At 36.1% G+C, this 15,685-nt stretch overlaps 1 protein-coding gene across 3 annotated transcripts in view; it reads left to right on the forward strand.

The window, feature by feature from the left end:
• Positions 1 to 15,685, forward strand: part of CSMD3 (CUB and Sushi multiple domains 3) — a 581,587-nt gene that overhangs the window by 401,012 nt on the left and 164,890 nt on the right. For all 3 annotated transcript variants that reach the window (XM_059467476.1, XM_059467484.1, XM_059467493.1), the window contains 3 exons: positions 200 to 391; positions 7,251 to 7,389; positions 9,471 to 9,658. In XM_059467476.1, coding sequence (XP_059323459.1) covers positions 200 to 391; positions 7,251 to 7,389; positions 9,471 to 9,658 — 519 coding nt within the window. The remainder of the gene's footprint in view (positions 1 to 199; positions 392 to 7,250; positions 7,390 to 9,470; positions 9,659 to 15,685) is intronic.

Below are 15,685 nucleotides of genomic sequence, written 5' to 3' on the forward strand. Positions count from 1 at the left end.
AAATTAGGCACTTTTAATAACTAAAGGAGATAGAAAAAATTAATAATATAAAAGCAGCAGATTTTTTTATGATTTCTCAGCAATTTTAAGTGATTAAGAAAATTTTGAATTTGCAGAGCTTCCTGATTAGAAAAATGTTACAAAATGGAATTTTATTTTTCTTTCAAAAATGTATTTATATTTTTCACTATGTTGCTAGGTTCTGTAGCAACTGCCTGTCGTGATCCTGGTGTCCCCATGAATGGAACTAGAAATGGTGATGGAAGAGAACCTGGAGACACTGTAATTTTTCAGTGTGACCCTGGCTATGAACTTCAAGGAGATGAGAAAATAACCTGCATCCAGGTAGAAAACCGGTACTTCTGGCAGCCAAACCCACCAGTCTGTATAGGTATGCAGAAAAAAAATTAAATAATGTTTTCTTAAAAATAGAAATCGTTATGTAATGAATTACACTGTTCTAGGAACTTGTTTAAAGAAAATGCACGTACTGCACATCTTAAAAATTATTTTACATCAACCTCTGATAGTCATAACCAAAACCTTTCCTCTGTACTTGTTAGTATAATAGTTCTCATGCTCTCCCTCTCAGGGCCATCTCATTTATAATTTGATGATCTGGGACAGAGAAAACCAGTCAGTGTCAGTGACTATTATCCTTGGTAGTGTATTCTTGGACAAACATTGCGGGGAGGAATTCACCAGAGATTACAACTGCAAGGAGCTCTGCAAAGCTTTCAAACACTCTCCTTCATTTAACAAACTTATCTTGACCTTAGCTGTAACAAATGAAATCTGCATTCTATTTGCATATCCTCTGTATGCACACTGTCTACCCTGTTCATGCATACCTGCAGACAGGTGTTTGCAAACACTACAGTACTGACTTGGTGTTTTGGTTATTCTACTTAAGGTGTTAAAGTATTATTTTCTCTGTTCTTACTCTCCTTACTATGCCTTCCTGAGTCATGTGAGCTTATGGGCTTGAAGACAAGAACTGTCTAGACTATTTTCTGTAAGACTGCAGTAAAGAAACATTTTATTGCTCATCTCTTATACTTCTTAGATGTGAAAATATGCATTTTATAGTAATGGTGACTGAACATCCGTAAATATCTAAGTGAACAAGTAAAAGGAATTCTAGGGCTCTGGGCCCTAAAGTTAAAATATTTTTCTCTCATGTTGGCCTTACTTGATATTGCTGTTTTTAAAATATATATCTCAACTGAAAAATAATTACCCTATTATAAAGCAATACTAACAGTTTTAATCACTATCAATAGTGAGTTGATGATATTACAAAATAGATTAAATGTAGGTGTAGGTGCTCAACTGACATTCTGTCTGTAGCACATATTAAATATGCATACACTTGATTTTAGCTGCAAGAATCCATTTAATTAATACTGGTAAGTTCCACACTTCATGCAAAACACCTACTGTACACAGAGCAGCAAGAACGCTTATTATGATGATTTATTTGTCCAAATGTCAAGCATGAAGTTATTCTCCATTGATTTCCTATAATGATACATTCTCAGAGAATATGAACTGCTAATAGACTAGAGTGTGCAAACCTTGTCTTGGAGCTAAGTGATTTCAAAACTGTGTTGTAGCTCAGTACTCCCTGAAGTTCATTGATTTATTTTTTTTTTCCTCATAACTTGTACTATATTCATTAATGTTGCTTCCATCCCTGTAAATCCAAACTGTGCAACACTTACCCCACACATAACTTAACATCATCATCATTTATCAAAGTTAAAAAAAAACCCATAATTTTGATGAAAGAATAGGAGGCAGGAATAATTCTGAAGGTGTATAGTTGTACCATGTTCTAGATCTATTTTACTGGTTCTTTACACACCTAAGTGTCTTTTCAGACCTCTTAATTATTAATGCTCAAAACGAGGGAAATGTTGGTTTTAATTGTTCTTACCTGTGGGAGGGCCTTGTTTTTTTTTAATTCCCTTAGTCTTGCCTCACAAAATTTTAAGAACATCTTCCTTTCTAAGGTACTAGCAATGGGACAATAACAAAGAGTTAAATAATGATTCATGTATTTGAATGAAAGATAGTAATTAAAAATTCTTCCACACTGAAGGTATTCTGAGAAACTATAAATTTGAGAGCAGGTTTCTGCCAAAAGACAGTCCTTTGGTTTGTGTCTGTGCTGCAAAAAATAGCTCCATGTTTTCCATTTCAAAGTTTTCTGGATCCAATCCTGCATATATACCAGAATCTTAAGTGACTGTATTTGCTTATTTTTCTCAGAGATTACATTAAAAATTCTGTTATGCAAAAACAGATTTTAGGATTCAGGTTAACTGTGCATTTAGGGGTACTATAAACTGTCTCCCAAGGTTTCAGACTTTCTTCAGAAATTCATAGGTCAATATTTTTTCCTTGTGGCTCGATTTTGTTTATTTCTATTGTTATGTTTCAGGCAAGGTCTTTTTTTTTCATATTTATATCTATAAAAACATTTTATTGTAAAAACTTAATTCCAATGGTACTTTCCATTCAAAATCAAATAATGCAATGATTCTGTATTTCATATGTTGGGATTTTTTTTTTAAAAAGGAAAGAAAAAGTAAATGAAGCCATGCATTCTGTTTCATTTCTTAAGAAGTAACTAAATTAAGAAATAAAAGCCAGAAAGCTGTGGAATAAGATTTTATTGCCTACTAGAGAAAATAAATGGTAAATAAAAACCACCCCAACCTATATTTCCTTGTATAGAAATAATGAATGCTGAGATCATCACAGAGACAGTAAGGCTCAGTGCTTGCTTACCACTGTGTCTATGCAGGGGTTTATAAAGACAGGCTCACATAATCTGCATCTAGTTTTTACTGCATAACACATATAAAATTGTATATTTTTCATAGTGTTTTGACATTTGCCTTTCTTTCTAGATGAGCTGTTATATTTGCTCATACTCACCTCTTATGTCCAATGCTGTAAAAGGTTTTCTTTAAACTTTGTTTTCAGAGCTGGTCTGTCCTCAGTTAAAAATAAGGTTATGGCAATAATAATTTTCTACACATTAAATTCAGAAAATTATGGATTCTGAAACACATAAGAATTTAATTAAAATGCACAGAAACAAAAGTCTGTGACTAAGTTTAGAGAAGATAGTAAACTGGAAAGGGAAACATAATCTAATAACATTTTTCACTAGATTATGTTAACATTCTCAACTTACTATCTTATGAACTGACAATTAAAATAATCTGAAACCATTCTATTGGAAGAAAATTTTATCTGGGAGATATTTTGCAAAGTTGAAGATTATGGTTTTTATTATTATCTTTTACTGTGGTTAATGGCATGACTTGAAATAAAATATATTGTGTCTGTCTAACTTAGTGTACTTTCCATTTATTCTCTTTTTGATTATCAACAGACCTTAAGAATAATTAAATGGAAACACTGTAAACAGCAGAGGTAACTGCTGATGTGTGTAAAGAAAGAATAGGTATATAAGAAAGAAGTTACTCATATGGAAATATTCTATCAATGAACTAACAGGGGACTAAACTAAATCAAGAGCTCAGGAAAGTAGCATGAATGCAGACATCGGCAGAATTTAGTCTGGAACAGGGACATAACATTTAACTTCCTTGTATCGGTATATGCCAATTCAGAATACTTCAAAAATGTCATCAGACTCATACAGTTTAGTGATCAGTTCAGTGAAGCCTGGTTACAGTGAATAACCTGAATATCCTCTTTGGTATTCTTCACATTTTCATTCCTAGGAAATGCAGAGAGTGCAACCTAAACCATTAAAGTACACGAAAATGAGGAATGTACAGGATTATACTGGAGAACATTAGTTCCAGCTCATGAGCAGCCTTTACATTCCATACAACCTCACAGTTCCTTTTTTACAGGAACTTTTACTTCAACAAGGTTACAGAAAGTTAAAGGTTTTTTAACTGAACTATTTTACAATTAATGAATATGTGTTGTTTTATAACAATTTAATTTTACTCAGTTTGAAATTGTGACAAAGGAACATTCAATGACATATGCTTTTAATTAGAAACAATACAAATTTTAATTTTTTGAAGACAGAAAATTTGCCCTTATTATCCTTATTGTAAAAATAAGTAAATGTTTCACACTAAATGAAATTTCTCCCATCTCTTCCCTTGTAGCTAATGGAACTTTACCTATCAACTGAAACATCTGGGAAAATGTTATTGTGATAAAAATTGTATTCAGCAGTTGTCAAAAAAATTTAAAAAATGATGCTAGGTCTGGAATATATATTTTATGCATTTGCCACTACTATTAATTTGTGATATTATTGTGTTCTTAAAGCCATCCTAGTGTCTGTTGTTTCCACTTCTGTTTTTACACAAAATGATGATTTTAGAATTCATCACCAATTTTAATACAAAAATGTCAACAAAGATTCTAAATTTTTGGTGTTTTGTTTTGTTTTGAGTTAATTTTACTATTCATTACTCCCTTTTAATGTAAACAGATGGATAATATGTAGAAAGAATATACTCATATGTACTGTGACTGTGGATATGTTAATCTCCCTAAGTATTCTACTTGCTTTACTTGAATTCATAAATGACCTGTGATTTAATTATTAGAATCATAGATTCACAGAGTGGTTTGGGTTAAACCGCCTAATTCCCACTCTCCTGCTGTGTCAGGGACACTTTCTCTTAGACCAAATTACTCAAAGCCCCATCCAGCCTTATCTTGAAGAGTTCCAGGGATTGGCATCCAAAAATTCCATGGACAACCTGCTACAAGTCTCACCACACTTCCAGTAAAGAATTTCCTCCTAAAACCTGATCCAAAACTACTTTTAAGTTTAAAACACTTCCCCCTTGTCCTGCTACTGAACGGCCTTGTGAAAAATCCCACTCCAGCTCTCTTGTAGGCCGTCTTTAGGCACTGAAAGGCACCATAAATTCTCCTGGAGCCTTGTCTTCTCCAGGCAGAGCAATCCCAACTCTCACAGGTTGTTTTTGTAGGAGAGGTGTTCCATCTCCCTGATCATCCCTCCTCTGGACTCTCTCCAAAGGGTTGATGTCTTTCTTTGTTGAATGCTCCAGAGATGGAAGCAGTATTTCTCATGGTATTGGGAAATACTCTGTATATTTCCCAGAAGGTTTAATTATACCTTTACATATCATCTCTATCTGTACAAATCCTCTTGAGTGCAATCACACAGCATATACAGAACAGCCAGAGGATCAGGCCCAGACAACATTGGTTTATGAAAGGTAGGTTCTGAATGAGCATCCTGATCTCCTTATATGACAAGGACACCTGCTCAGGGTGTGTTAACTATCCAGCATTTGGTTAAGTGTTTGACACTATTTCCAGCATCATTCTCATGGAGAAACTGACTGTTCATTGGACAGGTTCATTGGACTCTTCACTGGGTAACTACAGACTGGATGGCTGGGCCCAGAGAGTCAGGGTGGGTGGAGTGACATCCAGCTGGTGGCCAGTCACCTGTGGTGTTCCCCAGGTCTCAGTACTGGGGCCAGTCCTGTTTAATCTCTTTATTGATGATCTGGATGAGGCGACTGAGGACACTCTCAGTTTTCTGGCATCACTAAGTTGTGCTGGAGTGTTGATCTGCTGGAGGGTAGGAAGGCTCTGCAGCAGGATTTGGTGAGGCTAGATCAGTGGGCCAAGACCACTGCTACAAGGTTCAATAAGGTGAAGTGATGAGTCGTGCACTACACCATGGAGCACTCCAGGCTTGGGGGATGAATGGCTGGGAAGGTGCCCATTGGAAAAGGACCGGGGAGCATTGGTTGACAGGTGGCCAAACACGAGCCAGTGTGTGTCCAGAGGCCCACAAGAAATCCAGTGGTATCCTGGCTCGTATCAGCAAGGAATGGCCAGCATGATCAGGGCAGCAATCATCCTCCTGTACTCGGTGCTGGTGATACTGAGGTAGAGTGAGTCCAGAGAAGGGCAACAAAGCTGGTGGAGGGTCCAGATAACAGCATTATGAAGATCCCCTGAGGAAGCTGACAATGTATAGCTTAGAGGAAAGGAGGCTCAGGGAAAACATTCTTGCTTCCTACAAGCACCTGAAATGAAGTTGTGCTGAGGGTGTTGTTCATTTCTTTACCCAAGTAATAAATGACAGGATGAGAGGAAATGGCCTCAATTTGCACAATGGGAGGTTTAGATTGGCTGTAAGGACAGATTTCTTCATCACCAGTAGGGTTACCAAGCATTGGTACAGGCTGACCAGGGAAGTGGCTTAGTGCCCGACCCTGGAGGTGTTTAAAACACAAGTAGATGTGGCACTTAGGGACATGGTTTTGTGATGAACTTGGCAGTGTTAAGTTTGTGGTTGCACTCAATGATCTATATGATTATACGAGATTTAAATAGCCTTCGAGCTCACAGAATCTCTGTTACAAAAGACCTGAGTAATCCATTACCTTCCTAGGCCAAGATGATCATTTAGCAGAATTAAAACTCAAAAATATAAATCTTATCTGGAATCTTTTGAATAATATTATAAGAAGTTCTTTCAAAGAAGATCTTTAGAAAACCTAATTATTCTCTGGTGCTACATGAAGTCTCAGATAAGGAATAGTGAAGAGCAAAATTTCATTAAATGTTCCTTCTTTTCTTACTATTTATTTTGCTGGACTGAAATCCCACAACATTTGGAAACCTCAAAATCACAGAAAAATGTGGTTGTTTTACTCTGATTGTACTTAATACTATTTTATTTATCTCAGAGTTTGAAAAGTGCAATTACTTGAATATTTTTAACATTTAATTTATATTATATCCATCTTGATCTGAACTAATCACTGTTATCTGGTGAAAAGGCAGATAATTGCATTATCAATGTAAGTATCATGTTTCATAGCCTAAGAAGGTTCTTTTAGAATGTCTTTAACAAGAAGTAGAAAGAGGAAAACTTATCCAGTCAAGTCTTTTTATGTGTGTTGCCAGAGCATTTTTCATTTTCAAGTTCACAATATATTCAGAAAAACCTTGAAATGATGCTATGCAAGCAAAAGGACAGATTTCAAAAGCAAGAGTTTCACATAGTAGTATTAGTATTTGTCTAAGGCAAAATGTGAATATGTTTTTTGTTTGTTTCTATTAAAGCTTTGTAAATACCTCACTTGTTTAACTTTTGGAGGACACTAAATGTCAGTGAACAGATTGCTGCTACTTGCTTCTTTGTCTCTTACCTTCTTTCCTCAAGTTCAGTCTATTTTTATTCACAGCTCCCTGTGGAGGAAACCTGACGGGCTCATCAGGTTTTATACTTTCACCAAACTTCCCTCATCCGTATCCCCACAGCAGAGATTGTGACTGGACTATCAATGTTAATAGTGATTATGTTATATCATTAGCATTTATCAGGTAAGCTGCTACTTAAAAATTTTAAAGTCATGTTTATAATTTATTATTGGCATCATTATTATAACTTTATTATTGTTCAGATTTCTGTAGGGTAGTGTATGTGTACTTAATATAATTATCAAAGGGATTAGTAATTATCTTTGTTAAAAGTTACAATAACTATGTCAGAGTCATCAATACACATACAGGTGGAGCTTGGAAACTCATTGCTGTTTCCTTAAAAGCATCCTGTTTACACTGGCTAATGTTGAAGAAGATGGTGCTTAATTTAACTGAGATTCAGTTCCTGAGAAGGTGGCATGGAGTAACTCACTGAAACATCTTCAAACCAGGATGGTCTTTAATGATGAAAACTATTGATTCATCTGCTTGTATGTGACAGCTGCTATTTAGGCAAAATTTCAAAAGTAGTCTTTAAATTTAGTTTTATTAGTCCATATAATTTCAGGACACTCAAGATACTTCCTGATGTTCTGGCTATTAAATAGAATTGTTCTAGCCTTTTATCACAATAGAAGACTAAATTGAGTTTAATAGAATTCACAAAGGAACTTCTGCTCTCTGCATTGTTTGTAACACATGATGTAAATTAATATATCTATTATGTGTGAAAATTATGCATCCTAACTAGGAAATATGTCACAGAAAAGGTAAAAATGATACTTATGATGTCCCATCAAATTTAAGTTCTTCTTATGCTGGGTGTTCTATATTAGTGTCTATATTGTTCTGACCAGAATTAATGTGATGACTTCTTTAGACAGGTAGCTCATATAGTCTGTTCTTGGTGGTCAATAACATAGTTTGTGTTTTTGTAAATCCATCCTAAAATCCATACTCAATTAACAGTATAATTATTTTGTCGGTGATTTCAGAAAGTTGTAAGTTGGTAGGAAACTTTCTATTGTGTACTAGCACTTTGTTGGTTTGGCCTAATATCATGAGCTCAATATATTTAAGAGTATTCTGCTTTTTATATTCTACATTTAGATATGAGATCCTCCATCTTAGAGTAAAAAAATGTTTTGCAGTGTGAATCCAGATACTATGAACAGTTTGTAGATCCCAAATACCAAGTTAAAAAAAAATCTCAATATATAGTCTGTTGCTATGAATCTTTGATAGAAATTCAGAAGCTTAATCTTGGTCAAAGAAGATTGCATCTTTTATTGCCTCATTTGTGACGCACAGACTGACCTAGAGTGTGAAACACTGCATACTCCACTAAGTCTGTTAAATGGTCTTTTGAGTGGAACTTACTCCAGCTAATCCTTTTAAACTCAAGATGAACTATGGCACTTAAATAATCGAAGCTGTTGACTTTTTACTTTCACATTTCTTTTATAAGGAAATATATTTTAAATAATCCTAAAGTTAGTAGGGGAGCTCTATCAGGTCTTCAATGCCTACATTTATTTCAGTGAGGGCCTACTGTCAAGTTGAGACCTAGTCTGGATTTTCATTCTCTTACTAATTACCTTTATAGAAAACTTTCTTTTTCTACAGGGACAATCTTATAAGTAAAATTAGTTAACTCTCTGCCCTTAACTAAAATTAAGTTTGAATTTAACTAACTAAGTTATCAAATGTAGTTAATAATGTAGTCCAGAAGAAAATGGGAAGCTTCAATATTTGATCTTTTTTATTTAAACTGATCATAGGCAAAATGCTTCTTGCTCTAAGAGATATGGGAAGATCATCCTCTGGCTGTTTGAAAGTCTTTAACCTGGCTGAAAGCTGAGTGCATTGTATCATAAAGCATTTCTGCCATAGGTTCCAATAGATCTAGGTTGTTTATTTTTCTAAACCTTTAGGAATATGTTATTATTTTTATCTATTTAAAAAGCTTTTCTTTTTTCTGGCTAGCAGGAAGTTATTGTTTCTAAGGTGTGAACCAAAAGATTGAATATTTCTGTGTTTGCTAATAAAACACTTCTACCAACCATTTTTTTTTTCTGACAGTGGATAGATTTTTTTCCTTTTATTAAAACAATGGCAGTAAATTTCAAATTTAAGCTAATAAGAGTGAAAATGTTAGGCAAAGCATATTCCATCTGATATTTCTCTTTTTTGTTTTCTAGCTTCAGTATAGAACCAAATTATGATTTTCTTTATATCTATGATGGGCCAGACAGTAACAGCCCACTGATTGGGAGCTTTCAAGACAGCAAACTGCCAGAGAGGATAGAGAGCAGTTCAAATACCATGCATCTGGCTTTTCGGAGTGATGGATCTGTTAGTTTTACTGGATTCCATCTGGAATACAAAGGTAAATAAAATTATTTTTCTCTATATTTACACCATTCAATGCATGAGTGCAAATTTTGGTTTAAATTCTCATAATTTTATGCCTGGTAATGTTTTTGTTTTGCCTGAGAATATGATAATGTGAATACTCAATTCATACAAGTACAATGTTATAAGATTGCTAAATTAAAATAAAGTTTCTGGTGTGACTTCATTTACCTGTAATGTTGAATGCATGATTCCTTTCAGTGTTTGAAGCAGGCTTACAAGAAGGCTGGGCAGGCACTTTTCATGAGGGCATGTAGTGATAGGACAAGGAGGAATAGCCTTAAGCTGAAGAAGGGCAGATTTAGATTAGATATTAAGAAGAAATTCCTTATTGTGAGGGTGGTGAGGCACTGGAAGAAGTTGCCCAGAGAGATTGTACACACCCAGTCCCTGGAGGTTTTAAAAACCAGGATGGACGCAGCTCTGAGCAACCTGGTCTAGTGGAAGCTCTGAACAACCTGGTCTTCCTGGCTAATGGCAGGAGCGTTTGGACCTAGATGATCTTTAAGGACCCTTGCAACATAAATTATTCTATGAGTCTGTGATTCTGTGAAAAAATAGGAAACAGCAGTATACAGGTTTCAAAAAAGAATGTTGCAGTGGCATAACTTAACGACATATACATATATATATATAATGTAGAATTTAATTCTTTTTTTTTTATTTTACATAAAAGGTCATGTTGATTTAGGTGCATTTAAGGTCCTGTCAGATGAAATTACATGCAAGAATCTAAGAGTCCAATATTGAAAATAAAACACTATTTTGGCTAGACCTTTATATGATAGACCACAGCAGAGCTGTCCACCTGTCTCAGAGCTGCCTGAGGTCATAGCGCAGTAAACAAGAAAATGTAGACTTTCAAAATATATAATCAACATGAACTTCCATAACTGCCTCTGCATGGCTTGAGAAACAGAAATATTTGCTATTAAATGAATATGAAAATATTCTGTAAAGACAATCAGAAAGAAAATAAGGGTGGTATAGACCTCCTTGGTCTTATTTTCTTCTCCATTTATTCTGAGAGCCGTTAGTAATTTCAAAGGTATAGAAGGGAAAGAATAATGTATTTAGTGCTTCATAAAGCCCATGAAGCCTCCTTATGCTTTCCTACAGTCATTGGATCCTAGAGATGTCAAGAAAGTTGTCTCCACAGTATGAGCTAGTCCTGAAAAGTTAAAAGTAGGTCTCAACCATATTGATGGTAGGCCCAGATGTATGATGTTTCAGTTCACTTACATATATTTCTTCTACTAAATTGAAAAATAATAAATGCAGATAGAAGTGCTAGAGCGAGATCACAGAACTTCTGAAGAACAAGAAAATAAATTATTTTTAAAGAGTCCAATATTTTTCTTCTGTACTGTTGAATGAAGTCTTGTGTCGTGGAATCAAAGTGCTTCTCCTTTCCACCAATCTAAGTGTGAAAGATATTTATTAGGGAGACAGTATCTTCTCATGCTTCTTTTCTGGTGAGGGGTCTGGGGAAGCAGAAGAAGCTGGGAGGGAACACAGCCACAGCACCTGGCCCCACCTTTCCAACATGATATTCTGGCCTGAGAGAGCCTACTTAGGTGCTGGCTGGGCATCAGTCAGTTGGTCATAGGCAATTGTTTTGCATTTACACTACTTGTTTTTCTGAGGTTTTATGTCTGTCTCTTTGTTTAAATTTTCCTTCCATTATAATTTATTATTTTTTTCTATTATTGTTATTATTATTACATTTTATTTAAACTATTAAACCATTCTTATTTCAATCTACAAATCATCTCAATTTAATCTTTCCAGTTCTCTCTCCATACCACTGTGGATCCCACGAAATGAGTAGCTGCATGGTCCTTAGTTGCTGAATGGGCTAAAACTCAACAGTCCTTTTGGCAGGCTGACTGCAGGTCTGACCAGAGTGTGTTTAAGAAAATTTGTTTTAGTCATCCATTATAATAATTCAATAGTCACTGGTCTATCAAAATCACAATGTTGATTTATTTGGAGTCAGAGTTGTTGTGCTTGTTCTGAGAATTGGGTTATGTATTACTTTCTCTCTGTGTTCTTCTTTTGTTACCTCTGGGGCGTGGATTAAGGATATAATTTTGATGGACTGTGTAACACTGGTTCAAGATAAAATATTTCCTGTTTGTGAGACTAATCTTGTATTTTTGCTCAGTATGGTTGTCACATATGTAGTTTTAGGGAACCACCTCTTGAAAACTACTAACAATCACACCTTTTACCTTTTCTCATCAGAGACCCAATCTATGGGGCAGATGAGGAGGAGCACATTCCTTCACCTTTTCTTTCACTTTCACCTTTTCATTCTCCTCCAGGCCAATTTCAACAGCTCTTGAGAATTTTGAATATCCTTGAGATGTTCAAACCAGTGTATTCATATTGCTATGTCTCCTGCATGTGTTTCAGGTTTTGCTTGAGGTTAAACAATTATTTAGGGATACTGCCCAGGGTTCTGCCCTGAAGCTGGATTGTTACAAGCTACAGAGTGTCGCAGACATCCTTTCATTAAAAATCCTTTCTTAGGGGTTTTCTTCCTGAGAAGCTGAGAGGCTTCAGGAACAAATGTAAACAATGGTTATCTGCTGCTGTGGAATGCAACAGGTGCATCTGTGATTGGCCCATCTTGGATGTTTACAATTAATGGCCAACCACAGCCCAGTTTGCTTGGACTCTCTGTCCGAGACACAAAACTTTATTATTCATTCCTTTCTATTCTTAGCTTAGCTGGCCTTCTGAGATGAAACTTTTCCTTCTATTATTTTTAGTATATTTTCAATGTAATATAGATCATAATATAATAAATCAAGCTTTCTGAACACGGAGTCAACATTCTTGTCTCTTCCCTCACCTGAAAACCCCTGTGAACACCGTCACAACAGAGTGCCTGGGAAAGGGTGGGCAAGTACCAAGGACATTGTCCACCTCCAATGTTTTGGTAGTTCAGCCCCAAACAAGTGTAGAATGCCCAAAAACTACTAAAATATTTGAGGAAAGTATCTTGTCACACTAGCAATTCCAGAGAGACATAAATCATTGCAATGTGCTGGGACCTGGCCCAGGCCTACCAAGCCCTACTAAACATAATTGACTGTCCTCAAGCAGAAGAGGCCTCTGGATCTGACCACAAAACAATGGGAGCTCTGGCTCCTCCATGGTAGGCCTTGCAACTGAACCAGAGGAACAGCCTGTGCTGGTATCAGTCACCCCTACACACAAACAGAAATATTGCAAACATTAGCTTGTTTGGTAAGGAAAGAAACTCTTCCTAAGAAGGAAAAGGAGGAGGAACTGGATGAAGAGGGCTACTCCAAAGGGCCATAACAAGAGGAGGAGTAAGAGGAAGAAGTCATAAACAAGTCAGTCACCATACAGTGAACAGACACCTTGGCTGTGCCAATGCTGGGTTAACAGGGTCAGTAAGCTGGAATTAGAAGGAAAAGTCCAGCACGTGGGATCCCTTTCTAGGGAAGGGGACATTGTCAAAATGATTGCAAATGGGGTACAAGCCCTCGGCCTCTGAGGATGATTTCTTCCAGGCATGAGAAAAAGCTATCCTTTTTAAGATGATGTTATAATCCATTCAGGCAAATGGGCCCCCATGAGGAGATGTATCCAGTACCTGAAGGAATTAGCTATGCTGCAGGTGATTTATGATGACCTTTATACTGAACAGTTATCCAAAGATCCAGAAGTCCTGTGTAAATGATCCTCATGCTGTAGGTTTTTACAGAGCACATCAAATGTCACTGCCTCATTGGCAGTAAAGACTTGGGAAGACAGAGAGAGACAATCAGTGGATAAACTGGACATGGAGAGAACATGAGAAAGTGAGATAGAATATCAGCCTCAGTCCCAGAGACATGGGAATGTGAGTTGCCAGGAAAAAAATCACAAAAGGGCTTTTTCCAGGAAAATGGCCACTCCAGTTTCCAGCAGGATGGGGGAAATAATAAAAGTGAGAAAACTCATGGGTTGAGATAAAGGCAGTTTAATATAGAAAACAAGAGCCATGCATATATACAGAGGAATTCATTCCCATGGGCAGGGAGATGTTCAGCCATCTCCAGTAAAGCAAGGCTCCATCACATGTAATGATGACTAGGGAAGACAAATGCACAACTTCAAATGTCCCTCCCTTCCTTCTTCTTCCCCAAAATTTATATCCAGGGCATGGCATCATATGATATAGATGCCATACCATATGGTAGGATCCAGCTTTGGTCATTTGGCATCAGCTTCCCAACTGGGTTTGCTCCAACTACCTCAGGAGGGAGTGTTGCAAGGGCATGTTGAAAAGGCAAAGCCAAAGTCTTCTCAGGTTCTCATAGTGATAAGCTGAGAGCTAATAGACTGAAAAATTGACATAACAGAAATTCCAATTGCATATTAATAAAAAAATTAATCACTCTGATAGTCAAACGTTGAAAGTGCTTGCCCTTAGATTATGGCATTGGAATCCTTCAAAATCATAACTGGACTGTATAAAGGCCTAAGTAACATGATCAAATTGGCCCTGATTTGCATGGGAGTTGTACTACATCACTTTCAACCTAATATTTTCTGATTTGATGAACATAAATTTTTCATGCAAATTGTAACTGATGCAGTTGTGTCCTATATGTACATTAATCATATTTTAAGTGTAAGGGTACTCAAATTATACTTCATTGGTGGACCCTATTTTTCAGATCCAAATCTCAGACTGACCCATGTCCCAGGTCTAATCTGTAACCACGTGGTTGAGTTTTATTGCCATTCTCTCTCCCTCACTTCATTCCTATATTATAATGGAGGAAAAGCTCTTTAGTTCTATCAGGTACTCTGGAGAATGATTACTGAATGCTTGCTATAGTTTGGTATGTCTGTAATATTATCTCCAAGAAGTTTATTATGGCTTTATTCCCTTTGAGACTTAGGGATGTAGTGGTAAGTCATCATGTTCCGGACAAAACACTTGCTTCTCTTGCCTTCCAATACCATTTTCCAAACACTGAGATACTGGTTTTCAGGAGGATTTTGGCATCATTACACTATGATATTCAACAGAGACTTCCTTGTTGCACTTGAGATTGAAACAGCATTTGTCACTGTTTTCAGCCTGTATTTCTGAGCCTTACTTGATCCAGTGGTGTGACAATGTTATCAGAGAAGTAAATGCTGGTTTCTTTGAAGCACCTTGCAAAATTTTATTATGTACAGAAGGAATTGGCACCTGGTATGAACAGACAAGAATTTAATGCTACTGTAACCCAAATCTGAACTACCCACTGGAAAAAATTATTTCCTGGCTACTTATTACAGAAAATAATTTTTAAAACACTCTACTGAAAAAACATTCTTTGTAATATTACAGCATTTTCTCTGATGTTCTGCTATATCTGTCACTGCCTTTACATGTTTTTAACTTAATGATACTAATATTGTTAGGAAAAAAGGGAAAGGGCTACAGGGATAATCAATGCCTTGTGATCCTCAGTTGGAGCAACATGATGTCGGTGGTGAACAACTTTCCCTCCGGTCTCCTGGGAGCACTTATAAATTAGCTGAAACAGCCTTCTTACTTGGTCTTTTTTTCACTGCATGTGAAGAATTCTTTTGCCTCATTTGATTTGTGCTTCATACATTGTAACATATTTACTAACTTCTTCTACAAGTTCACTTAGCAGTTCCTTCAGATTTGCAGAAGTAGTTTTAAGGTACTTAGTATTTCAGGCTTTATTTTTCAGAATTGGTGTTAAGAAACTGTATTAATGTAGTGACATTGTTACTGTTTAGTCAGCAATTTCAGAAGCCTGTCACAACTATAATTTTGGGGAAAAGAAAATTACAGGGCTGTATTTTTTTCCCTAGAGGTAATTTGTGCAATGACAGATCATTCTTTTCTCAATTTTTGATTTATGCACCAGACATAATAGATTATTTTTTCTCTCTTTATTTTTTTCGTCTAGGACTAATATCCACTTTATCTGTGTACCTTCTAGAGTACCTT

Source organism: Ammospiza nelsoni, chromosome 1 (genome assembly GCF_027579445.1).
Source record: "Ammospiza nelsoni isolate bAmmNel1 chromosome 1, bAmmNel1.pri, whole genome shotgun sequence".
In the NCBI taxonomy this organism is placed as follows: domain Eukaryota; kingdom Metazoa; phylum Chordata; class Aves; order Passeriformes; family Passerellidae; genus Ammospiza; species Ammospiza nelsoni.